This window comes from Fusarium oxysporum, chromosome IV (assembly GCF_013085055.1).
Source record: "Fusarium oxysporum Fo47 chromosome IV, complete sequence".
NCBI classification, from domain to species: domain Eukaryota; kingdom Fungi; phylum Ascomycota; class Sordariomycetes; order Hypocreales; family Nectriaceae; genus Fusarium; species Fusarium oxysporum.
The window spans coordinates 3511208-3537292 of NC_072843.1; the positions used below are offsets into that span (position 1 = coordinate 3511208).

General features: G+C 50.1%; 6 protein-coding genes across 6 annotated transcripts; 3 read left to right on the forward strand and 3 right to left on the reverse strand.

The window, feature by feature from the left end:
• The first annotated feature begins 1373 nt into the window (after positions 1–1373).
• FOBCDRAFT_31757 (uncharacterized protein) lies at positions 1374–4033 on the forward strand. The gene is made up of 3 exons (XM_031178458.3): positions 1374–1571; positions 1916–2063; positions 2113–4033. Exons 1-3 carry the CDS (start codon positions 1563–1565, stop codon positions 3996–3998), a joined length of 2043 nt encoding a protein of 680 aa, XP_031044345.3. The 5' UTR covers positions 1374–1562; the 3' UTR covers positions 3999–4033.
• Positions 4034–4359: 326 nt separating this feature from the next.
• FOBCDRAFT_31761 (UbiE/COQ5 methyltransferase) lies at positions 4360–5520 on the reverse strand. The gene is made up of 2 exons (XM_031178457.3): positions 5213–5520; positions 4360–5153 (listed from the first exon to the last, which is right to left on the reverse strand). The coding sequence occupies exons 1-2, from the start codon at positions 5476–5478 to the stop codon at positions 4496–4498; spliced, it is 924 nt and encodes a 307-aa protein (XP_031044344.3). The 5' UTR covers positions 5479–5520; the 3' UTR covers positions 4360–4495.
• An 858-nt stretch (positions 5521–6378) lies between these two features.
• On the forward strand, positions 6379–8071 carry FOBCDRAFT_159809 (thiamine diphosphate-binding protein). The gene is made up of 2 exons (XM_031178455.3): positions 6379–7161; positions 7215–8071. The coding sequence occupies exons 1-2, from the start codon at positions 6586–6588 to the stop codon at positions 7986–7988; spliced, it is 1350 nt and encodes a 449-aa protein (XP_031044342.2). The 5' UTR covers positions 6379–6585; the 3' UTR covers positions 7989–8071.
• Positions 8072–10235: 2164 nt separating this feature from the next.
• Positions 10236–16071, forward strand: FOBCDRAFT_133470 (uncharacterized protein; the record flags this gene model as incomplete). Its single annotated transcript, XM_031178453.2, has 5 exons — positions 10236–10546; positions 10610–10713; positions 10774–15624; positions 15676–15825; positions 15875–16071. 5 exons carry the CDS (start codon positions 10236–10238, stop codon positions 16069–16071), a joined length of 5613 nt encoding a protein of 1870 aa, XP_031044340.2.
• Positions 16072–16421: 350 nt separating this feature from the next.
• On the reverse strand, positions 16422–19595 carry FOBCDRAFT_221694 (uncharacterized protein). Its single transcript, XM_031178451.3, has one exon. It carries the CDS (start codon positions 19468–19470, stop codon positions 16717–16719), a length of 2754 nt encoding a protein of 917 aa, XP_031044338.2. The 5' UTR covers positions 19471–19595; the 3' UTR covers positions 16422–16716.
• Positions 19596–19729: 134 nt separating this feature from the next.
• Positions 19730–25107, reverse strand: FOBCDRAFT_221695 (exocyst complex component Sec3-domain-containing protein). The gene is made up of 4 exons (XM_031178449.3): positions 24753–25107; positions 22145–24612; positions 20969–22098; positions 19730–20912 (listed from the first exon to the last, which is right to left on the reverse strand). The coding sequence occupies exons 1-4, from the start codon at positions 24874–24876 to the stop codon at positions 19997–19999; spliced, it is 4638 nt and encodes a 1545-aa protein (XP_031044336.2). The 5' UTR covers positions 24877–25107; the 3' UTR covers positions 19730–19996.
• Between the last annotated feature and the right edge of the window lie 978 nt (positions 25108–26085).

Sequence of the window (26085 nt, forward strand, 5' to 3'; positions counted from 1 at the left end):
TGTCAAATCCAAGGCAAACAGAGTTGCATTGGGAACTCCAACAACACCATTACTCCAAGGGCAAGTCTACCCCGCTGAACTTGTTACGGATCGAACAAGAAGGGAGATATACGGAGTACCTACTCAAAGCATGCCGGGGGGCTGTGATGACTTGGACAGTAGGCATCGCTCCGCACCGTCACAGATCTCCTTCATGTGAAGGGAGCATCAAAGGAATACCAAGCACTGAAGACATTCATTACCAAACTTTTTATAACTTGCAATATGTCTTGCTTAGGCTGGCCTCCTTAATGATCTTCATATGTGATTGTCCACAAAGTTGCTGGATAATAGTCTTAAACCTACACATAGATAGAATGTGGTTTCGTGTAACTGGCACCCTTACCTACCACGAGATACCGATTCTATGAGAGGCAAGAAAGCTTAGAATCTGTATGCTAAGTGATTAAAAGACTGAGGTAAGTTTAGTATATATTAGCAAGTCTTTAGACTAGTTGATTTTGGCACCTCAGTTTGGCATCTGAAGTTTTCTTGCTCCCTGAGCCTATACGACCGCTAACCGTAAGCTCGCATTGTCGCTTCACCTATTCCTCTGGCCATAAACAAGGAATATGGTTTTTTCTCTCACTCGCTGTTTCAGCCTTCGGGTAAAGGGAATGGAAACGTAAATCAGGATTGTTATTCTGTGTGAGCCCCGGTGTGGGTGCTTGTGACTGAGTCTGATTGTCAGGCAGGACTATCCATTGGACTCGACAAAGGAGATTGAGCTCCATATCCTTATAATACAAAGGCTAATATCAGGAATCGACTTGTTTGAGTGGCTCAGTATATAAGCCACCTACTTAAGATAGGCAGGAGAATAAGTGCTTGGTCTTCATGAAACCCTTGGTCTAAGCAACCAGTGAATTGAGTGGAAAGCTTCAATCCGGGAACGGGTAAACAAAGTTGGATACTTAGGAGGAATCAAGATTAAGATAAAAAAAAATAAAAATTATATATATATATATATATATATATAGGCAATCAGAAGAGAAACTATGATGGATTTCTCGTTACCATGGATTTCTGTTTACCTATATAGATTCACTTGAGATTGTATTGTTTGTGCAGGGTAAGGAACTTTCAAATCAAAACGGTGACAAGACCTTGATCTCCAACGGTCATCTCTACGATTGCCGACCATTAACCGTTTGGAGAGCACCACTGAATGAGCTTCCCCTGGTCTAGGCCCAAATAACTCTTCCAGGCGGACAAGGCACCTCGTCAGAGGTGAAGCTGATGCGGCTAGTCCGAAAACGGTAAAGCCTTTGGCTCCCGATTCTTGGGGCCACCTAGAAATTATCTCTACCTCTGAGGTAGCCTTGCTACAGCTACGAAAATCCACCTCCCCGTGATTGCCTCCCTGTCTTCCATTCCACATCGTCACCTCTTTTGATACCCATTCATCCTCTTCTGGGAGCTCTATCTCACTATCAGAGCATCCTTTCTCACCGTACACGCGATTATCCGAACACGCGAATCTTCGACCGACTTCGAACGCATAGAATCAGTTGATTGATAGAATGGCTGCTGTGAGTGCTCTCCCCATGACATGGCCCCTTCTATTATCCGCTATTTGCCCATCTCCCTCGCACTGTTCACGGCTTTCCACAAGCGAGCATAAGCTTCGCATTATTTGCAACACCTTGCCAGATGGCCCATGGCCACTTCTGCCTTTCTCGCATTCTCCGTGTTGCCTTGCTCCCAAGCCCGCCTTCTCCCCGCTCGCGTGTTGTCCCGCCGTTGCGCCCCGTTAGATGGCCTCAACTTCGAGATCCGCAACTCCACGTTCATATGCACTTCCACGAAAATGCGATTACCCCGACTGCGCAGTCGGCCACTTTGAAGAAAACATTAGTTAACACATCCCCAACAGCCGCGAGCATACAATAACCCGGGCCCAGGCTACCTTCAGAATGGTGCTGGTGGTCTTCCTCCCACTGGTGCTGCACCACTTTTGCCCAACCAGGGTCGCGTCCTTCAAACCGGTCCCCTAAGAGTTCTGTGTATTGCCGATGTTCGAGGTTGGTAATTATGGGCGAAGCAGTCGGACAAACACTGAACACCATATAGGAAACCTGAGATCACTCAATGATCTTGCGAAACAAGCCCGAGCTGACCATATCATCCACACCGGTGATTTTGGTTTCTACGACGACACTTCCCTGGAACGAATCGCCGAGAAGACGCTTAAGCATGTTGCGCAGTATTCGCCCTTGATTTCCGAGCCTGTAAAGAAGGCTATTCAACAAGGAGGACCAGGCCCCGTAAAGTCCCGATTCCCGCCAAATGAGCTTCCTCTCTCGGAGCTGCCTCTCCTTATCAGCGGTGAGGTCAAGCTTGATGTTCCCGTCTATACCGTCTGGGGTGCTTGCGAAGATGTCCGAGTACTAGAGAAGTTCCGAACCGGCGAGTACAAGGTCCCTAACCTGCACATCATCGACGAGGCTCGATCAATGCTACTGGAGGTTGGCGGTGTTAAGTTGCGACTACTTGGTCTTGGTGGTGCTGTTGTCATGCATAAGCTTTTTGATAATGGCGAAGGCCGCACTACCATTGCTGGTGGTCAGGGTACTATGTGGACAACTCTCCTGCAAATGGGTGAGCTTGTCGACACGGCGCACCGAGTTTACGATCCTACCGAAACCCGCATCTTTATCACACATGCGTCTCCTGCTCGTGAGGGCATCTTGAACCAGCTCTCAGTGACCCTTAAGGCCGACTTCTCTATCTCTGCCGGACTCCACTTCCGATATGGTAGTTCTTACAATGAGTTCAGCGTCAACCCTACTCTCGACCATTACCGTGGCAAGCTTGCTGCCTCCAAGGCTTCTTTCAACGACGTTTGGGAGACTGTCAAGAGTGAGGTGGAACCTGCTATCCAGCAGAATGAGGCCCAACAGAACCTTCTGAAGAATGCCCTGCAAATCGTCGAGAAGATGCCAACCACTGCTGCTGGTGGCAACCCCTTTGGTGGCCCGGCTGCTGGCCAGGCTTCCCTCGGACAAGTCGACGAGAGTGCCTTCAAGAATATGTGGAACTTTAACCTTGCTGATGCGGCTTTTGGCTACCTGGTTCTCGAGATTCAGGATGGCCGTATTGGTACTGAGATGCGTGCTCAAGGCTTCAACTTCTCTCACCGTGGCGCCAAGCAGCAGCCCGGCATTCCTCCCACCACAGCCGGTCCAGCCGGTATTCCTTCACCTGCCCCTCCCTCGACCCAGTCCAGCGTCCCCCCTCCTACCAGCCGACAGCCTTCAACAGTCCAGGCTGCTAAGCCAGCTGTCGCAACTCCTCTGACCGGCCCACCCAAGCCAGCGACTCCCCAACCTGCCCCAAGCTCGAGCAGTCCTGCTCCCGCTCCCCCCAGCAAAGACACCGAGAAGGCCACAGCTCCGGCTTCCGCTCCAGCTAACGGTTCAGCGCACCCTGAACGTGTTCCTTCTCCCGCTCCTAAGACACCTGCCTCGGACATCATCGGTCTTTTCATTATGAATGTTAACACCGAGGATCAGTGCCGAGAACTGTTCAGCGAGGAGGACAAGAACAAGATTCTCAAGGTTGACAAGTGGGGTAATTCAAACAAGGTTGTTCAGTTCAAGACAGCAGAGGACCGTGATGCTGCTTTGGCCAGACTTCCTGAGGATGTCAAGACTAGAACCCAGGAGGACCGATCCAAGCCTCTGGTCAAGATTTTCCAACATCGCGAGGGCAAGACATATGCCAACCGAGGTGGTGCTGGTAACTGGGGTGCCAGCGGACGCGGCGGTGCCACCAACACCAGTGGATATCGCAGCGCTGGAGGAGCCAGTGACTCCGAATCTAACCGACGCGGTGGACGCGGTGGTCGCGGTCGTGGCGGAGATCGTGGACGGGGTGGACGTGGTCGAGGAGGCCTCAAGGGGGAGGGAGGCACCTCTTCACCTGCCGCCGCTCCCGCCACACCCGCCGCCGATTAATATCATACTCAAAATTTGAGTGTCACTACATAACCGTTCTGAGGCCTTGGCCCCTCCCATGCGCCTTTTATTATCTTTGCCTGCTTTTTTTGGGCATCACCTGTTTGTTACGCCTTGATCTGATCTGATAGGGGCTTAAGCAACAGGAAAAGCGAGGATATCTCACCGGCCTCGTTTTCATGTATCGTGTACCTAATGAGATTTCGGAGTCGAAAATCCTTGACATCGAGGGTACGGCTTCTTTAGTTTTGACCTGTATGGAGTTCAGTTGTGAAGAGAATTAAAAAAACATCGTTCTGGGCCCTGGAAAGCATTTCGGAGACGTGGATGTGATGATGACGTTCACGGAAGCTGGATTAGGGGATTAGGTTGAGGACGATTTGGAATGAATTAACTTCCTATTGTACAATGCTAGACTCTGATTGACTATTCGTGATGCTGATCGTGATTGATGGACTATTTTACAGACTAAATTACATGTGTATCCTTTAGCCACCTCATACAGGCTTCATGCCCTTGTGAATAGCGGCAATACCGCCAGTCAGGTCCTCGTAGCCTTCTCCAGCAACGACAAAACCTGCATCCTTGATCATGTTTCTGAACTCGGTCTGGCTAGGAAATCTCTCAATACTCTCGACCAGATACTGATAGCTGTCGCGGTCCCCTGCCACTAGTTGACCGATTAAAGGGATGCCCTTGAAGGACCACTGCTTATAGATCGTGTTGAAGATGGGGTGCTTGTCAACCTTTGAGAACTCAAGGCAGGCAAACACACCACCAGGCTTCAAAACCCGATGGGCTTCCTTCAAAGCAGCAGGGATGTTGGAGAAGTTGCGAATACCGAAGGCAACTGTGTAAAGATCGAGCGAGTTATCCTCAATCTGAGAGGGGAGGACTTCGGCGTTTGCCTCGAGAAAAGAGAGGGCGGATTGGTGGGACGCGGGGAGTGCAAGAGAACGCTGGCGACCAACTGCCAGCATATCGGGGTTGATGTCGGAGATAATAACGGAGACATTGGGGTTGCAGTTGAACTCGTGGGCGTGCTGAAGGTGTCGGAAAGCGATATCGCCAGTTCCGCCAGCAACGTCGAGAATGCGCTGAGGTTGACCAGGGGGGTTCGTAGCACCAGGGTTGAGGGAAGAGATAAAGTAGTCCCTACGCTTCGTTGTTAATTTGTTACACCGTGCGGTATAATTAAAAGGGAATTAACGCACTTCCATAGACGATGAATACCCAGAGACATGAAATCATTCATCTTATCATAGGATTCGGCGACACTTGTAAATACACCAGCAACACGCTGCTGCTTCTCTGCTTCAGTGACAGTCTCATATCCGAAGTGTGTAGGTCGATCAGATGTCGGGGTTGATTTGTCGCCACGGACGGCATTGGTAGAGCAAAATGGCCGGACGAAAGTAGGAGAACATCTCGAGGGTTTCAGTGTGCGAGAAAAGCCCCGGAGGGCTGTGCGCGAGGCCATTGTGAATGTAGTTGGGCCTCGGAGGTTATGGGAAGCTCTGGTTGAGGTCAGTTCGAAAATCATACGAGGCTGAGAGTTGGAGTTTTGCGGTGGGTCAGAAATCGTGGCGCGCCAGCCTTGTAGCCACAGTGGCTGACATTTTTCTCAATAGACAGACTGGCAGTTAAGAAGGGTAATGGAGGTATCCCATCTCACCTTTAGACGCTTTCCCCAGAGTTGGCAACAGTTGAAGCATTACCCTTGTTCTTTTCTTGGCGGTGCTTAAAGATGGCACGAATGAAGGCGTGCACCCGGGCCTTCAACCACCAGGCAAGGAGTGCGAAAATTGCGAAGAGGGTGAGGAATAGAATTGCGATGGCTACTGCTGGACTGGGGGTCATATCGAAAGTCGTTTCAGAGTGTTGGGCGAGATGTTGTTGTAGGGGATGTCTTTCACGGTGTTGTTTTGCAAAGATTAGGAAAGTGGGAGATTGAAGATATTTCTCTATTACTTCAACTGCATCCTTGGTCAATTTTGACAGTGATTCTATCTACTGGTTGCCGTGGTGCATATTGCTATAAGTTGATTGTGTTTGAGATTCACTGGCAGCTGGTGACAGCTGCATTTAAAAGTGGCAGATGCTAGAGCTGGGACTGGATCCATCCATGGAGATCTGGAGTTTATCGCGAGTGTGGGGTAGAGCGATAAGAACTTTGTGTGGGGGATAAGTCGGGGTCCTCATGGCTAGCATGGGCTTCGGCTTCATGGCCGGCATCGAACATGACATGATGAATGGTTGGTCAAGTCAGGAGGCACGGTGTAAGGTCTGACAAGGAAGTCAACCAATTACCGAATAAGTAAGACACCCTTGAAAACAAATGCTGGCTGAGTATGCCGAACATCGTCAAACCACGGCTTATTACTATCTCGCCGTCTCGGCTTTCACGGGTTGGAGTCGGCTCAGGATGACGTCGCTTCCTCGCGGTATCAGAAACAACAGCCCCTCGGTAATACGGTCTACTGTCTATCTGGCATATCATTGACGTCTAGCAATTTGAATAAAAGAAAACATAGCCCAGATTCCAATTGACCCTCCAGAAACCCAAGCACCCACATACACATACATCATGAAGTCCCGAGCTCTGCGTCAAGTCGCCCTGCGGCGGGCCACCCTTTCTAGACCACATGTAACACCCCTTGCTATCCGATCAGCCAGCAGTGTATCGCAACGGCCCAATTCCAACTTTGTCTCCTTTCCTGGTGCTTTGAAGAGCGCATTCACAAGCTCTCTCAAATTCGAAGACCCCGAGTCGTATCCTGCCTTATCGACGTATCGCGTTGTAGACCAGCATGGAGTTGTGGTGGATGAATCGTTCAAACCTGATGTATCCGATGAGGAGGTTATTCGTCTATACAAAGATATGGTCTTCATCTCAATCATGGACCTGATTATGTTTGATGCGCAAAGACAAGGTCGATTGAGCTTCTATATGGTTAGTGCTGGCGAGGAGGCCGTCAGCATTGGAAGTTCAAGCGTGCTCGACAAAGACGATGTCATGTTCTGTCAATACAGAGAACAAGGCGTGTTTAAGGAGCGAGGATTTACAGCCAAGGATTTCATGAGCCAATTGTTTGGCAACAAGAACGACCCAAGTCGAGGACGAAGCATGCCTGTCCATTACGGAAGCAAAGAGCTGAATATTGTGAGTACGATGCGAGTTGAAACCAACAATCCAAAACTAACACAGTGGCATAGCATTCAATTTCATCTCCATTAGCGACACAACTTCCCCAGGCTTCCGGTGCCGCTTATGCTCTTAAGATGCAAAAGCTTCAAGACCCCAGCTCCAAAGCTCGTGTGGTAGCAGCGTACTTTGGTGAGGGTGCGGCCAGTGAAGGAGACTTCCACGCTGCTCTCAACATTGCCGCAACACGATCGTGCCCTGTTATCTTCATCTGTAGAAACAACGGATATGCTATCTCAACGCCTACACTAGACCAATACCGTGGTGATGGTATCGCCAGCCGTGGTATTGGCTACGGTATCGATACAATCCGAATAGATGGTAACGATATCTGGGCTGTCAGAGAAGCTACAAAGAAAGCACGTGAGATGGCCCTTGAAGATGGTGGCAAGCCAGTTCTCATTGAAGCCATGACCTACCGTGTCTCTCATCACAGTACATCAGACGACTCATTCGCCTACCGTGCGCGCGTAGAAGTCGAGGATTGGAAGCGTCGCGATAACCCTATTACTCGACTACGAAAGTGGATGGAAGCAAAGGGTATCTGGGATGAAGCCAAGGAGAAGGAGGCTCGCAGTGATCTTCGCAAGGAGATATTGAAGGCGTTCAGTGAGGCAGAGCGGGAGAAGAAGCCCCCGATTCGAGGCATGTTTGAGGATATCTACGAAGAGTTGACAGATGACTTGAAGGCGCAGATGAAGGAGCTTAAGGAGATGTTGGATAAGTATCCTGAGGAGTATGATGTTGCTGAGTTCGAGGGTGGTAAGGATAGCTTGAAGCCATAAGATAGAAGTTGTAATGGGGCGATGAACAGCCCAGCCGATGCATAATCAAAGAACAATCTCGAATGGTATTCTAATCATGTTCAGTAAAAAATTTCAACCAGTGGCGTATAGTAATAAGTGACATCAGTTTGTGGTTCTTCTTCTTAGTAATGTGTTGTGCATCCACCAGCTGACCTTGGTTTCGAGTATCTGTGGAGCTTATTATGGCCAAAGATGTTCTTCTGAAAACTATAATAAGCTTAGATCTTATGCAAATACTAAGGTAGTCGGTTCGTCCATCCCGTCTAGTACAACGAGATTTAAAGGCCAAAGTACCTTGTCGTCACGCGGGCAGCTCAGAATTATCCAAACAGCGATAAAATGAATCATCCGAGAATAACGATAAGCCTCAGTGAGCCAGAGTCAGACAGCCGTCTCATCTTTGTGCTCTGAATATGATTTATATCAAACGACATAAGATTTTAGTCAAGTAGTTTGAGGCTCTCTTGGCCCATTCGGCCGTGCAATATCCGATGTTGATGGCTAGAGATGGTTGTCGCATTCATTAGCGTGGCCTCTTCAGTGGGTTTTACTGAGTAAGGTATGATAGACGCCACTATGGACCTAAGCGGGCCGCTCCACATGCTGAGAACGGATCTCAAGCCGCACCTTGATAATATTGTTTCGTGAATGTTGAATCACTTTGGACTGTGGATTTTTATACACAGAAATTAATTTTAGTAGTAACTCCTATCCAAGAGGACTCCATAAGTATGGTCATTTAATATATGACAACAGTTGTGACTAAAAGGGATGATAACTGCATCATGTAGTGTGAACAGAAACGGCACAAGACCACCCAGCCATGTTAGAAACAGAGGCCCCTCAGCCCCTCTCTAAGCCGGCACAGTGCATGTTTGTTTGCAGTCGACAAGGCTGGCTCAACAGAATCACAGTGCCTTGAGCTCGTGGAATACATGACAAGTCTCCAGCTTTATCGCAAACGTCGTACTCCGTACACTTAGTGCTGCATGTGTTTTTCGCCTCGAGCCGTGTGTCCAGTGTCCTCAGGGCCGCAGATAGTGGAGTCGACCAGCTCACACACGTCAACCCGACTTGACCGTCCGTCAACCACCACATCCATCCAATTGAAGAGCCATCATCCTCCCTCTTCTCCCCCCAGACAAGACTCGTATCTGTAAACCCAAAACCCAAAAAACACCACTCACCTTCCTCCTCCTCCCATCTTATTCTCACCTTCAGAGTGGCATTTCTCTCCGAGACTTTATTCTGTAACTTCAAGTCTGGTCTCATCTGCAGCACAGAAACATATACTTAAACCGCATCATCTCTACACCGTAACTAATCGATAACCCGCTATCGCTCTCGTCATCTGTTCATCGCCTTCTCGACTTTCGGAGAGAAACAACGACCCCGCCGCGCCCGCGCCTGCCCGCTGCCTTCCTGATGGCGTAGGTCGTCTGGGCATGGCAGAACGAACATCGGCAGGTGATAACGAAGTGCGACTTCCTTCTACCTCGACAACCTCAACTGCCAATCTCTCTCCCGCTTCCGCCGCTTCTTCAGCCCATAGGTAGGGTCAACCCTTTTATCCTTCCCCCGTCTGTTATCCATCTTCATCCTTGACCTGTCACTCGACTGCACTGCACTGGCCTACGCCTGCTTCACTTCACATCACATCACTGCACTTCACTTTCTCATTTATTCACCTCGTATCATCTGCCTGCGTCTGCGTCTGCGTTTGCGTCTCCGTCTCGTCTGTTACTCACCCTGTCGCTCCGCTCTTTGCGTCGCTCAAACGGGACAGACACCCTCGTCATCCCAGCACCGCCGCTGCTCGGCTCGTGGCTGCTCTGCTACGTTGCTGATTCACGCACATCGAGACAATAAACTGCAAAAAGCATTTCGCACTTCCCAAGAAACTTGCACACACGCCTGTCTGTAGTCAACTGCTGTTTTGTCCACCAAGACTTTTTGACGTTGGCCCGAAGACTATCTTGCAGCTAGCTATAGCTGTTTAATAGCCTCCTGCATTGACGAAGCTCTGTCATCCTTGGCCACAATCCAGGCTGTTGTAGAGCAAACACTGTCTTTGAAGCGTTTGGCTTTTTCAGCCACGGCTCGTGCTCGTGCTTCCTCTTTCTTCTTCTCCCTCCATCTTCCGTGCAACATCCGTCAACATCATCTCACTCATCTTCCCCATTATTTGCCTTAACTCCCAGATGTATCGTCAAGCTCACGACAATTATGTCTTCTAGAATCACCAGATCTTCGGCTCGTCAAGCAGCGAGTCAGGTAGCCCAAACTAACAATATTGCTCCTGCCGCTGCTGACGTCCCGGCCGTATCCTCCACTACTCCATCCTCACGCAAGCGAAAAGGGCTCGCCGCCGAGAAGAGCCCCAACGACGCATTACCACCCTCTGGGTCTTCAGGTCGACGGTCCAAGAGACAAAAGATCCCCGAAGCCGTTCCACCTCCGAACGCCAACAATAACAATCACACCACATCCAGATCTCGGCGAAAGGGAAAGCCCGCTGTTGATATGGACAGCCCGGAGTAAGTCTTTGACGCAAAGTGCCCGTAGTTGATGGCCTAGATTCAATGTATTAACGACCCTAGTAACAACCACCCCGGATCTGCGCATCCTGCAGGGCCCTCCATCCCCTCAGGTTCTTCTAGCAGAAAATCGAGCCGTTCTAAGAAGGGCACAGGACCTCCATCAGGTTTGTATATCCCGTGGATAAGTTGGCTCTGTTGAAGCACAAAACTGACGATGACTGTAGATCCCACATCTGGTACAACTCTGACCACCCGAAGATCGAAACGGAACCTTGACAGCGCAGTTGATCAAGATACACCGATGACGGGTACCGACGAGAACAAAGACCCAGGACCACCACCACCCCCTCCTCCTCCCATCGATCACCACGACGATGACGATAGCGAAGACAATGACGATGACGAAGATGAAGAGGGATCACGGAGGTACGACGACGACGAAGACGACGACGACGACGACGATCCTTTTGGCGGATTTGGTGGCCCTCCAGGCAGTTTATCCAGCACGCTTAGAGCACTAACAGGGATGATGTCTGGCCTGACATCTCGATTCCGGGAAATTCTTCACAATCTGCGAGTTGATGATCTCTCAGTACAGCTAATAGCTCTGCAAGAGCTATCAGAAATACTTCTAGTGTCCAACGAAGACAACCTCTCTGGCCACTTCTCGCCCGATGCATATGTCAAGGAGCTGGTTTCCCTCATGAACAAGGAAGAAAGCCCCGAGATCATGTTACTCGCGTGCCGTTGCTTGGCAAATTTGATGGAGGCTTTGCCTGCCAGTGTTGCGAACGTCGTCTATGGAAGCGCCGTCCCTGTCCTGTGCCAAAAACTCCTCGAAATTTCTTTTATCGATTTGGCAGAGCAGGCCTTGAGCACATTGGAGAAGATATCAGTCGAATATCCTACCAGCATTGTTCGTGAGGGTGGCCTCACTGCTTGTTTGTCTTATCTCGACTTCTTTGCTACCGGCACGCAAAGAACTGCCGTTACTACCGCAGCAAACTGTTGCCGCAACATCCCCGAAGACTCTTTCCCAGTAGTACGAGATGTTATGCCTACACTTCTTAACGTTCTCAATAGCAGTGATCAGCGGGTCGTGGAGCAGGCCTCGCTTTGCGTCTCCGGCATCGTTGAGAGTTTTAAGTACCATCCCTCCAAACTTGAGGAACTTGTTAGCGTCGACCTTCTTCGAGGTGTGCTGCGACTTCTTGTTCCCGGTACGACCAACATGATCGGCTCCAGTATCCATACACAATTTCTCCGAGTTTTGGCCTTCACTGCGCGAGCTAGCCCTCGTCTTTCCGCGGAGCTCTTCAAGCTTAATGTGGTAGAGACATTGTATCAAATCCTGACCGGAGTTTCACCACCCAGCGGCACCGAAGATGTGGCCTCCAAACTGGACAGTGTTGTAATCATGCAGGCTCTCATCCATCGGCCACGAGAGCAGATCATTGAGACGCTCAATGTTATTTGCGAATTACTACCTAACCTACCACGAAACGCAGATCCCTCGTACGGTGATTTTGTTGAACTTCAAGCCTCTGCAGATCCTACAAACTCGGCAGCCAGTGGGGGAAGGAACCGCAGGTCTACAAATGAAAAGCGCATTGAGCTTCTTGAAGAGTGCAAAGACGAAGTTCGCCGTTTTGCGCTCATCATCTTCCCTACTTTGACGGACGCGTTCTCCAGCACTGTCAACTTGAGCGTCCGCCAAAAGGTCCTCACAGCACAATTGAAGATGCTCTCGAATCTTGATGAGGACATCTTAGTTGAGGCGCTTACTCCGGTACCTTATGCCTCTTTCCTTGCTTCTATTCTTTCGCAACAAGACCACACATCTCTGGTTATGCTTGGCCTTCAAGCGGCCGAGCTGTTACTAAGCCGACTCGACAAGATCTACCGTTATCAATTCTATCGCGAGGGAGTCTTCCTTGAGATCACCAAGATTGCTGAGGAGGAAGAGGCAGTTGAAGAGAAGCCAGGTAAGGGCGAAAAACAGGAGTCTCAGGGCGAACAAGCAACAGAACAAGACAACGAACAGTCCTCGGACCAGGAATCTGAGCATGAGGAAGACGAAGAAGATGAGGAGCGCGAGTCCTCTGATGATGAGGAGGACGAAGACGAAGAGCATGATAACGAGAATGGCGAGGCGCAGAATGAGGACATGTCCCCTGTTAGCTCCCGGGGATCCACCATGTCTCTCGAGGTCCCTCTCCATCGTCTTGTCTCCGACGTGCGATCCATGAAATCTCGAACTCGAGACGTCGCCAAAAAGTTCTTAGAGACCCATGAGACTGAAGGCCATGGCCAGGCTATGAAGCTCAAGGCAACAGCAATCCTTGATGCTCTTTCAGAGTTGGCTGGTGAGCTTGAGACTTTCTACCTCAAACCGATGCCCGGCAACGTTGCGGCCGATAAAGGAAAGGAACTGTTCACCAAGCTTGCATCATATTTCGATACCGACGTCTTGGAAAGTGTTACGAGCGCAGAACTTCTGGCATCCGGTCTTGTTCGTGTGCTTCTAGAGGTTTTCAGCAATCCTGACGAGGAACTGGCCCGTGCCGCTCAGTCAACGTTCCTGGAAGTCTTCATGGCATACACCGTCAAGTCGAAGCCAAAAACTGCAACTGCAGAATCTCCGGCGACGCCTTTCAGCGTCATGATTCACAAGCTTCAGGACTTGCTCAGTAGGTCAGAGCATTTTGAGGTTATCACGGTGCATCATAACACATTTGACGGCAACCACAGCAGTCCTGCCTCCATGCTTGGGAAGCAGATTCGACTTCGTCTTGTTGCCGATGATGATTCCGAAATACCTCGACCGTACCGTAATATAATGGTGTCAATTCATGCCATTGCGACTTTCAAATCCCTTGATGACTATTTACGACCTAGGATCAGTATCAATGAGCGATCTCGTGGCTCCGCCCGCAGAGACGGAGTTGCTCGAGCACTTGCCGCTATGGCAAACAGCGCGGGTCTTCCTCTGAGTAGCGCAGCAGCAGCCCGCCTAGCAGCAGCTGAACGATCAGGCCCGTTTTCGAGCGGACCTCCGGTGCCGCCGCCGCCTGCTGCTACAACGCCATCTGGCTCCCGAGCACTTCGCAAATCAAAGTCACTGGCTGCCCCTGCTACACCAGATCAATCTGCTGGACCGTCTCGCGATAAAGGGGCGCTTAGACGCTCCTCAAGACGGCATGGCGCCGCTAACACACCCCCGGCTCCTCGACCTCCGCCTGTTGATGACGAGGAAATGCAGGATACACTAGAATGCGCCGACGAGAAGCAGCTGACTGATGACGAAGACGTCGGAGAAAGCAGTGCATTGGATGCCATTGTTGGCGAGCTTGAAGAAGACATGGAAGAGGAATCGACGCCTGAGGATACTTCTGCTGTCAACATGGAGGTCGCTACCGGTGGCCATGTCACAGCACGCAAGGAAGATGGCACTCGAATCGCGACACCAACTGGATCCGGTGCTCCTAGCCGTGCGGGTGGACCCTCGGTTGGCACCCAAGGCACACCTACTCCAGCATCGTCATCGTCGAGGCCGATGTCTTATGCGTCCGCTCTCCAGGCAGTGCCCCAAGATTGGCACATTGAGTTCAGTCTTGACAACAAGCTGATCCCCAACGAGACTACCATCTACCGCGCTGTCCATACTTCAGCTTCTAACTCAGATGAGCATCTAAGCAGAAGTATCTGGTCAACTGTGCACCCAATCAAGTTCAAGCGTGTACCTGGACCACCTCCTGCGGAATCTCTTTCATTTTCTTCTAACACGGAAGCTGATGGTGAAGATGAGCATGGAATCCCCGCTTCGCTTGCCAAGAACCCAACGACGTCATCAATTCTACGCCTATTGAACATTCTTCACGACCTCAACTCGAACATTGAGGATGTTTTGATTGAGAAAAAGAATAGCGTTATTGGTCTGAATGTTGAGCCGTTGTCACAGTTCGTCAACACGAAACTCACAGCGAAGTTGAATCGTCAGTTGGAAGAGCCCCTGATTGTTGCCAGCAACTGTCTACCTAGTTGGGCGGAGGATTTAGCTCGCCTTTATCCCTTTCTCTTCCCATTCGAGACTCGACATCTATTTCTCCAATCTACATCTTTCGGATATGCCCGATCAATGGCGAGGTGGCAGAATACCCAGTCTGCGGAGGATAACCGAAGAGATCGAAATAACGAACGGCCATTCCTCGGTCGCCTTCAGCGACAAAAAGTTAGGATCTCACGTCAGAAGATCCTTGAATCGGCCTTGAAAGTTATGGAGCTATATGGTGCTTCACAGAGTATCCTAGAAGTTGAGTATTTCGAGGAGGTGGGCACTGGTCTTGGTCCTACTCTTGAGTTCTACTCAACTGTCTCGAAAGAGTTCTCAAAGAGGAAGCTCAAACTATGGCGTGAGGTCGATTCGAGCGGCTCTGATGAGTTTGTGTCTGGAGCCACTGGACTCTTCCCCCGGCCGCAGAGTGATGAAGAGGCTGGGACACCAAACGGAGAGCGGATTCTGCATCTTTTCAAGATGCTTGGAAAGTTTGTTGCGCGGTCCATGATCGACTCCCGAATCATTGACCTTCACTTCAACCCCATCTTCTTCCGCATCGGGGATGCAGTTTCGTCTGGAGTCAAGCCATCATTGGGGGCTGTGAAAATTGTCGATCCTGGCCTTGCCCGTTCATTGAAGGCCATCAAGCAATTTGCCTTGGCCAAGAAGGAAATCGACGAGGACCCCAATCGTACACCAGCACAAAAGGTTGCCGACACAGAAAACATTACTATTGATGGCGTCAAGCTTGATGACCTTTGTCTCGACTTCACTTTGCCCGGTTATCCTAATATTCAGCTGGAGGATAATGGCTCTCAGAAACGAGTCACTATTGACAATGTGGACTCGTATCTGGAGAAGGTCATTGATATGACTCTTGGATCTGGTGTTCGTCGCCAAGTCGATGCCTTCCGTGCTGGGTTCTCACAGGTATTCCCCTACTCTGCACTCAGTGCTTTCACGCCAGATGAGTTGGTCACCTTGTTTGGCCGTGTAGACGAGGACTGGTCACTTGAGAGTATGTATAATCCTATAGTTTTACCTTTGATGTATGCTAACATTTCATCAGCTCTCCTTGACTCGATCAAAGCCGATCATGGTTACAACATGGATAGCAAGACGGTCAAGAATCTGCTCCATACAATGAGCGAATTTGATGCTTCGCAACGCCGTGACTTCTTACAGTTCACCACTGGAAGTCCAAAGCTCCCCATTGGAGGTATGTTTTGCCTCCTGGCTGTTAATGGTTAATTTCTAACTTTCCCTAGGATTCAAGTCTCTGACACCTATGTTTACTGTGGTCTGCAAACCCAGTGAGCACCCTTATATCTCCGACGACTACCTTCCTAGTGTCATGACGTGTGTCAACTACTTGAAGCTTCCAGACTACTCTACCATTGAGATCATGAGGAAGCAGCTTTTTACAGCAGTCAAGGAAGGCCAGGGAGCGTTCCATCTGTCGTAGATTGGTTTATTTTTCGAAGTACTGCACGATACAATGCCTAGGGCCTCTCATGGCACCTGAGCAACAGAACAATGACAACGATATGCTTTTCTTGGACGACTTGGCAGGAAAAGTTTTTATATTCGCTTGATGCCCCTGATGAAACAACACGCCCCCACGATGGACCGGAATGATGGAAATAGACAGGGCATCTGACATGGCGCCCACATTAACACAATATTGCATGGCTTGGGGGACGGCGCAGGACTTGTTTTTATGAGAATTACAGGAACGGCATGGCATATTTTTGAAGCCTCTTCCCAAGGATCAACGAAGGAGAGGCAGGGCAATGATTAAGATACCGCCTTTAGGCAAAGTAGTTATAGAGATGAAATTGTGTGTTTGTCTACTCCTATCTCACTCCGCACTGGCTGCGTAAATACGATTCGTGTTTAGTGTTATTGATTGCGTTGATTATTGACAAAAGAACATAGTTAAGCTGATGCTCCTAACTCCAAAGCTTACAGTTCAGCCATCCATACATACATGTCCAACAAGTAAAAGACGAGGCTATCCTACGTTCTTCCCTCATACGCATCCTGCACTTGTCCTGGGACAAAAGATACAAAAAAACACATAAATAAATCAAAGAGTCATGCCAAAATTCTACAATCGTTCATCATCATCGTCATCCGAGTCCCAGATTTCAGGCGGAACCCTTGTGTCGTCACGTATCAAGCTGTCCGGCAGCATCTGGCTCTTTGTCAGCAGCTGCGACGAGCCTGGATTGTATCCCGACGGCAGACGCAGGGCGTCATCGTCATCATCCTCGTCTAAGAGGCCCTCGGGAAGGCCGATGCTGCTGGAAGAGTGTAGCGGTGGGCGGCGAATAGATGACGAGTGCTGCTCAGGGGTGGAAGACTGAGAGACGGTAGTTGCCTGAGATGGGCGGACGGCAGGTCGTTTGGAAGTGCTACTTAGTGAAGGGCGGGTAGCGCGGTAGGAGGATGCTGCAAAGGGGGTACGACGGGGAGGAGGTTTGATAGTTGTGGGAGAAGAAGCGATGTGAGTGGTTGGGGGAGTTGTATTTTCATTGTTGTTGTTGTTTTCCTCCTCGGGAGTCGAGGGAACGAGAATATCGTCCGAAGTTGGGAATTGGGTTGATTGAGCGAAGTCACTCTTGAGTTGAGCTTCAACTTGCTGTGACACGCTCATGCTTGATGAAGGAGCGGGCGTCTTGTCCGCTGGTAGAGGTGCTGAAGAGTTGGCAAAGAGATCAACTCGTCCACTGTCATCTTCGTCAACTGTAGCTTGAGTCTGTGTTGGTTCGTCTCCTGATGTATTCTCCTTGAATAGAGCATGTCGCAAGTTCCAGAGCAACTGACCTACGACAGCAGGTGGGAAATAAACATAGCGAGCAACATCACCGTCGATCCAGCCCTCTTCCCGCATGTCATCTCCCTCAACAGGGTTGTTCAACTCGTAGACTTGAGTAAGGTGATAACGCCAGGCTGGGCCTTCCGTAACACGACCAGGGTCAGCGCAAGCCATAAATCGCAGTAGCTCCCCATCGTAGAGCCAGAAGCGAACCACTTGTGCCGGTATTTTGAAGTTGAGTATGAGATCAGCCTGGTAGCCTTCTATCACATCATCAATAATATCCTGGGGGAGCGACAGCAGCACGTCTGTACGAGCAGATGCAGGAGGTAGTGCTTGAAGGGTTGCCAGAGGTACACGCTGAGATTCTAATGGCTGAGTTTGAGTTGGTGGAAGAGGACGGTGGATGGGTTTGCGAACACGCTTTGCTGGTCGGGGGCGGCTCTTGGCCTGGGGAGTTGCTGAGAGGGGAGGGAGTGTGGGGGGCAGTGTAGTAGGTCGAGAACTCAGAGGTGGGAGTGAAGAGGTTGATGTTGATGCTTGGCCATTTGAGCCAGACGATTCCTCAGAGGAAATGGTCGCAACGGCTTGTCGTTTAGTTTTAACGCTCGTCGTTTGCACAGAAGAGGAGGATGCTCTCATGACCTCTTCCTCAGATGAAGCAATCTCGCTCATAACGAGTTGCGTTTCAGCACCGGCAACGAACGCGTTCTCATCGTTCTCGTCACCAAAGTCTTCATCCTCCTCATCTTCAGAATCAGGTATCTCGAGCATGACCTTCTTCTTTCCACTGCCTGGTGATACTCGCTTCATCCTTGGCGTGGGGCTACCACTCCTTTGACTTCCACCGAGTTCACTACTCCTCCTCCTCCTCCTTCTGGACTTGGTAGGCGTCTCCAACTCATCCATCACAGAAGACGATGTTTCAAGCGGTTCAATGACGCCTTTTGGAGTTCTTGGTGTCTTGTTTGGCGAATCCACGGGCAGTTCCTTGAGAGGTGTACGGTTAGTAGACCCCCAACTGTCGGTGGCGTAAGAATCCTGGATGATGCGCTCGTGTTTTCGAGGCGATGACGTTGTCTTAGGCCTTCCTCTTAGCTCCTTGAGCGGAGATGGGTTCGCTGGCGAAGATGTCTTTCCTTGGACAGGCGACGGATTGGCACGGTCTGGTGGACCATAGCGTTCCAACATCATGCTAGCGGGTGTTGACGATATGCTGGGCGGCGCAGACAACTGGCTCGAGGAAGGTATTTCTGTTACTGGAACATTGTTGTGCGGTGTCTGCTTCTGAGGTGTCTGTGGCACAATAGACTCTTCCCGCTGAGGAGTTGGCTCTTCTGGCCTGCGCTTCAATATCGATTTTGGAGTTTTCTGATTCTTGACAGGCGAAACGTTCTTCTGTTTTCGGGTCTTCCGTGGACTTGGACTAGCCGCATTGCCCAACCATTGTTGGAAGTCGTCATCATTATCCTCATCTTCAGAATCCTTGATAAACTCGGCGTGGGCTGGATCGCGACCGAGGAATTGGGTCAAGGTCTGTGTATGGTAGGCCGAACTAGGTACATCTCCCATCGTCTTACGTCGGCTCGATTTCTTTTCCTTTTTCGGTTTTGGATGTTCCTCTGTATCATCGCCTAATGTCCGTCTTCGCTTGGCTCGCTCATTCTTGGTAGGGGTCCCTTTCGCTTTCGCTCGTCGTTTCCGCCCGCTCGAAACAGGTTCCTCGTCCTCTTCCTGGTCTTCTTGTTCCTTGTCCTTCCGGTTTTCATCTTCTTCCTTATCTGACTGCATTTCATCCTGTTCACTATCACTTAGGACGATCGGGTCCTCGTTCCCTTCGAAGCTCGATACAAAGTCGATTTGAGTTAAGGTTTGTTGTCGCAAAAGTCTCGAAGGTGTTTCCGCCTGCTTCTTCCGATTCTGCTTTCCATATGTTCGAACAACCTTTCTACGCGCGGGGAACTGTGCTTGCTGTTGCACGGGCGTTGAATGATAGACACGACTTGGTGCGGGTTTACCGCCTGAGCGGGTCTTGGGCGTCATGATTGCGGTGTTAAAGTCGCTCGACAAAGTAATACAATAATTTCAAGGCTTGAGTTCAAGTAAAGCAGCATATGAAAGTCGACATATTGTTCGTGGAGTAAATGAACATGATATATTCAGGCAACTTCGATGTAATGTCGATAATGAAGTGGAGCTACAAGGGCCCAAGGGCGTTAAGTGGCGTAGCTTCCCTATGTCCAAGGTCGTGACGCGTCTTGTCGCGTAAAGTAGTGGGGTCAATTAATGAACGCGCTTCAGTAATCACGCCTATAATTAGAAGGATAGTATAAGACGGAGGAAACTAGGTACCAATATGACTCTATGATAAGATAGACTCCAAAGCCAAGCATCGTAGCGACAAATAAATATAACTAGATATGTAAAGTCCATTCCTCAAAACGCTTGACACCACGAAACGCGCCTCATTTACTACCCATGGCTGATCAAGCATGCCAATATACCTAGAGAATATAGTATTCGTACAGCAAGTTCATCATCATGTTCCCATTCTCTCTAAGCACCAGACTCAACGGAATGCGGCCTTGACGTCGGCTCGAGGCCACTCGAAGAGGACATCACCGCCATATACGTTGGTCGTCACAGCGCCAACCCGTCTCTCGACCTTTTCGTAGAACTTTTCGCACTCTTCCAGCACCTTGATCACCAATCCTCGGCTGAGTCCTGGTTCATCAGCATCACCAAAGTGCTTCTCAACACGTTTACGCAGCGCCTCGATGCCCTTTCGCACTTCCTTGGAGTCGTAGTTGCTCAAAACCTTATTGAAAACCGTCTTGCTGTTGGAAGGCTGCGCAGCAATTGATGCCGGTGACTTGCCTGTCTGCAACTGAGCTTCCATGTTCTCGAGGTGTTCCAAAATCTTTCCGAGTGGTCGCCGCATGACTGCATCAAGATACAGATTCATATGCTCGTAATATGTCGTATTAGCCTTTTCCTTCCATTCCTCGAGCACGTCCAAGCCTCGTGTGTCCGTCTCCTCAAGGAAGTGGTTCATATTCTCAATCAGGAGGATATGGAAGTTGAGGGCTTCCTTGTCCTCTGGGTCAACCGAGCCGCTTGTCGCACTGACACCGGGATTCTCTCGCGCAATGACCATGAGTGAGTCAAACATGGTCTTAAGTATTCGGTCATACTCGCGATCAACAGTACTTCGAATCGGTAGCGTGGTGTCGACACCGAGCAGCATCTCCTCCACAGCTGCTGAGAAAAGAGGGAAAAGCCGGATGAATGCAATAACACCCTTTCGCTTGCTGATCTTGACCTTAGTCTCCTCAATGGCCCGAAGCTGGTCGTCAACGAATTTCTTGAATCGCAGTTCCAAGTGCCCATGAAGTTTTTGCAAGAGTGTGTTCACATACTCTTGGTTGGACTGTCCAACCTCAGCAGAGTACTTCTCGATAGTCGCTAGGACTCCAATCCCTTGACTGGATATCTGTCAGTATGCTCGTCAACACCATGATATAAGGAGATTTGAACTTACATTGGGCCCTGTCCGACAACCCACTCCATAAGACGTAGCAGTTCTGATTCCAAGAAAGTAAAGATCACCTCCATCGCACGCAGAATACGTCTGGCCAGTTCTCGATCGGGTTCCATTAGTCGGGGTCTTCTTAAATCAGTGCCTCCACGATCAGAAGGCGTTGTTGTGGCAACAGCATCTGGGAAATCTATCTGTTCAAGCGTGGTCGCATGGAAGAAGTCGATGATGAAATTTTGCTCCATCTGTATCAGTGGAATGAGATTATCCAGAACTCCAGTAAAGACTTCGTGGGGCGGGTTCTTATTATCATTCACTCCCTTGTCGGCCTTTGGTTTGTGACCACCGTCTTCTCGAGGAGATCGCAGAGCCCTCGCTAGAGTCCCGCTGCGCTTTACCGTCAGCTTCCTGGCAGTGGTCGCCACACCTCCTTCTTGATGCTTCTCAACTGCTGACGTGAACAGAATTTCAGCCTCTTCTCCGGTTGCCTGTCTGGCATTCCTGCGCCAAGACGCAATCGTAGCCTGAAACTCAACTCGGTAGACAGGTTGACCCTTATCTTGATAAATTTGAATGAGCTGGTTCCACTCATCGGGATGCATATCTCGAGCGTATAGCATGAGGGGACTAAATTGCCAAAGGATATCGCGGCCAAGCTCGTGATGTATGGGATCCACCTTTCTAGACAAAGCTCCCTCCATAGCAAGCTTGGTTTCTGTAAAAGCATGGTCAAATTGCCGGGACATAAAGGCGACCAATCTGCCAATGAACATGGCGCTTTCTTGGTCATAAACAAGCTTTTTCTCTTGGACAATCCGCATCTGCTTGAAGTCAGGGTTGAGGCCACTCTGGTTTGTCTCGGCAGTAATATCGGCCTTCTCTTGATCAGCTCCACTACGCGCAGGATCAATCTTAACCATTGCCTTATAAAGCGTTACAAGAGAAGATTCAACGTGTTGTAAGCCGCCTAAGTCATCCAAAGGTGCAGATCTGAGGACTTCAAGCTCGTTCGATGTGATAGCACAGGTCTCAAGCAAAGACTCAAGCTCTTTCTTGAGTAACTTTTGGTTTGCAGTTTGGACTTGAAGACCTTGACCCTGGGCCTCAATATAAGCGATGTCATCTGAAAGGGTCTGTTCATGATTAGCAACATTTCGAGCATATTTTAGGGTAACATACCGAAAGCTCGACTGAGTAGAGTGTGAGCAAGTTGTCAAGCTCCTCACACTCAGCCATGGCAACATCAAGCCCAGCCTTGATGGCATCAACGCGTTCATCCTCTTCACGGAAACGAGCCAGCCAGCCACCAGCCTGGGCTTTATTCAGCTCCCGCTCTAGGTCAGCTCTCATTTCTTCCACGTTACGTGATCGCATTTGTTCTCCTGGAATCCAGCCAAAGAAATCCAACCATTGAGCAAAATCATCACTCCTCTCATCAAGAATAGACGGGTTGACTCCCAATGTCTGCAGGTATTTCATATCGTTGCCTGCATTGATGGAGCGACGAGTCTCTTTCTTTTCAGGTTCGGTTGCCTTTTGAACTTCCTGCGGCGGCCCATGCGAGCTCGTCGGCCTACTCGTTGGGAGGCTAATTTTGACTTCAGGAACAAGCGAATTACGGTTCGCAGACTTAGGCTGCTCCGCGGGTTTAGCTTGCTCCAATTGTTTGGCCTCTTCCTCAGCTTTAGGTGTTTCTTCTGGTGTAGGCTGTTCAGAGGGAGTATCTATACCCTTGGAAGACGGTCTGGGTGGCGCAGGGACAACACTATTGATTCCATCCGGCCCCTCTTCCGTCTTACTCTTCAGTAGACGCATACGTTCACCAGCACCACCAGGCCTGGGTTTGAAGGCGGTTGCAGCGTTGGCCGCAGACGCAGCCTTCCACAATGCACCGGCGATCTCATTTCTAGACTTTTTGGCTCTGATCATAGGACCAAGGCCAGGCCTGGATTCGTCGACTGTCTCTGCTGGTGATGGGTTAGACTCGCGATCAGAAGGTGTTGCTGCACGCTCCCCTGGTGAAGGCTCTTCTACTGGCTGAACCGGCTCGTTCTTGGGCAGATCAGGGGGCGGTTGTAAGTTTGCAAATCTTGGCGCGCTCACTGTCATTGGCGAGACATCGGAAGAACCTGCTCCAGAGCCCGGAGACAGAGCTTGAGCGGGGCTTGGTGTTTGAGCCTGTGCTTGCGAAGTGTTGGGTTTGGGAGCTGGCGTAGGACTAGGAACACGGGCCGCTGCAGGGCTGGGTCCACGAGCCGGGCTGGGCATACGGGCTGGTGCAGGGCTGGGTCCATTGCCTTGAGCAGGACTTGGAGTTTGATTTGTTATATTAGTTGGCGGGTGATGTGAGGGAGGGTTGGGGGTATAAGCTTGTGGGTTGGTCGGTCCTGATCCAGGCCTAAGGGACGAAGGCATGGGAAGCGGCTCACGCTTTGGTGGGTCTGGTAGTCGTCCTGTGGGAGGTGGTGCTACTTCCCGATCTAGTGTGCTCCCCGTGAACGAACTGCTTGTCGATTTCTGGCTTGCATTATCCATTCTCGGCACAACGCGTTCGCTGCTGCGAGGTGGAGGAGCCATTGGTTCTTTGTTCCCGGGACTAATCAGTGGTGGAGGAACCAAGTCCCGATCATGAGGGCGAGTTGGGTCCATGGGCGGTCGTCTCCTTTCGGGGGGTGGTCTATCTAATTGAAGTGGTGAAGGAACTGGCTGTGGAGGTTGAGGAGGAGACAGAATAGCAGGTGGTTTCGACTTGGGCGAAGACTGTGGTTGAGGAGGTGTAAGAACAGCTGGTGCCCGGGATTCATGGGGCTCTGCAAATCTTCCATACGCTCCTGGGCCGTTTATGCCATTGCGAGAGCGCGGTGGTAAACTGGACCCGTCATCGCTCCTGGTAGCCATTGAGGTAGCAACCGAATCCTGACTCTTGTTGCTCTGAGCCATCCACCGAGGTTGAGGCGGCCTTTCTCTCGAAGTAGTTGAATCGAAACTTCCGACAGGTGAAGGGCCAAGATTTGGGTGTGCTGGGCGAGTAGGCGGCGTCCTGTACTGGGGTGAGTCTTGAGGGCCACTTCCTGGGAGTCCTTGATGCGAAGGGTGCATCGGATGGATTGGACGAGGAGGTGCGCTCGCCATCTGACTCGAAGGTTGCTCAGCTATAGGAGGAGGTGGAGGCCGAGAACCACCTGTGGCCGGTCGTCTAGTTGCTCCCATAACTTGATCATACTCCTTTTGTTCAAAATTTGCAAGCTCCGGCGTCTTGCCACCCGTGTATTTCCCGTATATCTTGATAAGACTGGCAATGAAGAACTTCTTTTCCTTGTCCGTCTGAGCATGCCAGAAGTATGGTTTGCCGAGTGTCACTTGAAAACCTGTGTCGCCAGCCCAATCGCGGTGGTTTGGGCTAGCCTCGGGGCCAGTGTAAGATTCAATGCGCGAGAGGTCGTCGAGATTCCACGTTTTTCCGATCGAAAACGATCCATTAGCGTTTTCTTTTGACTTATGCAGGCGAACTCGACCGGACTTGCGCACGGCTACTATTATTATTCGAGGTTTTTGAACTTCGGCGTTCCGAGCCTGAGGTGGAGGAGGGGTTGTAGGATAAGAGGAGTATTCGGTAATGCGGATATGAGTTATGTATGTTTCAAGAACTGGTCAAGGTCATTAGCCATCTGGACATTGAGTTTGAGTTTAGTAGCCCTATAACCAAACTCTCGCGACATTGAGTTCCTTTGAGCTAGGAGCTCATGTCGTTGAGTTTAGGCTTGACTGCAATAATAGCATAACTTACGAGAACCATCAACATCCTTCTTGTTAAAGCAGCTCTCTATTATACGGCGCTTTTCATCCTCGAATCGCTCTGCCCTGCTAGTAGCCGCGGCGGCACCAGGGCCGCCCCCGTTTGGGCGGTCCATGAGAGAGTTCGAGGAACGGGATCACGCAGGAGCGTTAGGATGAGCAAGGAGGCATGTTCGATCGAGCAGCAGCCTGGTGAGATGATTTCGCGGGGATAGCGAATAGGCCGGGACCAATAAGCGACTGCGCAGACTGAGCGCGTTATCCAGTGTCGTCGAGTCGAGTATATAATGTACGTTGAAAGCTGATGTGGTGGTTGGTCGTGGATTCGAGGACAGGTCGTCGAGGTCAATGTGGCTGGAGTTTCCCTATTTCGATGTGGATGTTTCGGGTGGGCACCTGCTTAGTCGTGTACCTGCCTCCACTGCTCCACTGCAGCTTGGAGCTGTAAGGCGTGCAAACGATTTGCCTGCTCACCACCGTTCTTGTGCTGATAAATGGCTGAGTATTCTCTAAAATGACGCTCTATCCTGAATAATTGGATTGTAACAAAGCTCCACTAACAATAAGCCTAAACAACCAAGCTCTGGTAAAGTTGCGAGGGCAAGCCACATTGTCCAAGTCATGTGTTGAGAGCCAATGAACAAGCCACATGATGAGGTCAGCGGTATCATACGCCACTGCAATGGCGCGTCACAGCACCTCAATCTGTGACAGCTATCAAACTGTTCCGGGACCGATATATTACTTTTCAGTGACGCTTCAAATATCAAGTGTCAAAACCTTGATCTCAATCCATGTATGTGCTGAGTCACATCGGTATTTAAGGCTCTTTGAGGGCGCATAAATGTGCGACTAGACACAAATCTATTAAATGTGTGTATTTGATCCATGTAAGTGGCTTTATGAAAGTGAAGGCGTTGCGAAGATCCATAAGTGAATGCTAAGATACCTCTCCTTGATAGTATTCAAGATGTCTTGCAGAAAGTTCGTTGCCAGGCTTTCTCATTGAAGATTGGCCGATTACAACAGAGCTCGATAGAGCTATGAGCTTTGAAATCGACTAAGTTAGAGTATTCACGGAAATAGTACAGGGTAACTAGTATAGCACTGCGCACCTGCAAACGATCAACGTCATGATCAGTTGTGATCATGAGCATTTGTTCACCTTCCTGAATGCTTGGGTGACCTCGTAGTTATTGGACAAAGTATCCGTCAAGGAAGACCCTGGTCCTGGTGCCAGTTCACGACGATATCTCGGTATATCAATACTTGATTACATGATGCAGCATGATCGTACCAACCACGTTGCTTCATAGAATCTCGAT

Bases quoted from the DNA above. Each gene is read 5' to 3' on its own strand.
- FOBCDRAFT_221694 (XM_031178451.3), bottom strand. From the start codon at position 19,470: ATGACGCCCAAGACCCGCTCAGGCGGTAAACCCGCACCAAGTCGTGTC.
- FOBCDRAFT_31761 (XM_031178457.3), bottom strand. From the start codon at position 5,478: ATGGCCTCGCGCACAGCCCTCCGGGGCTTTTCTCGCACACTGAAACCC. The intron at 5,154-5,212 runs GTGCGTTAATTC...AACGAAGCGTAG, and splicing joins GGTATTCATCGTCTATGGAA to GGACTACTTTATCTCTTCCC.
- FOBCDRAFT_221695 (XM_031178449.3), bottom strand. From the start codon at position 24,876: ATGGACCGCCCAAACGGGGGCGGCCCTGGTGCCGCCGCGGCTACTAGC. The intron at 24,613-24,752 runs GTAAGTTATGCT...GACCTTGACCAG, and splicing joins GAAGGATGTTGATGGTTCTC to TTCTTGAAACATACATAACT. The intron at 20,913-20,968 runs GTAAGTTCAAAT...ACAGATATCCAG, and splicing joins GTTGTCGGACAGGGCCCAAT to TCAAGGGATTGGAGTCCTAG.
- FOBCDRAFT_31757 (XM_031178458.3), top strand. The intron at 2,064-2,112 runs GTTGGTAATTAT...AACACCATATAG, and splicing joins GTGTATTGCCGATGTTCGAG to GAAACCTGAGATCACTCAAT.
- FOBCDRAFT_159809 (XM_031178455.3), top strand. From the start codon at position 6,586: ATGAAGTCCCGAGCTCTGCGTCAAGTCGCCCTGCGGCGGGCCACCCTT. The intron at 7,162-7,214 runs GTGAGTACGATG...ACAGTGGCATAG, and splicing joins GAAGCAAAGAGCTGAATATT to CATTCAATTTCATCTCCATT.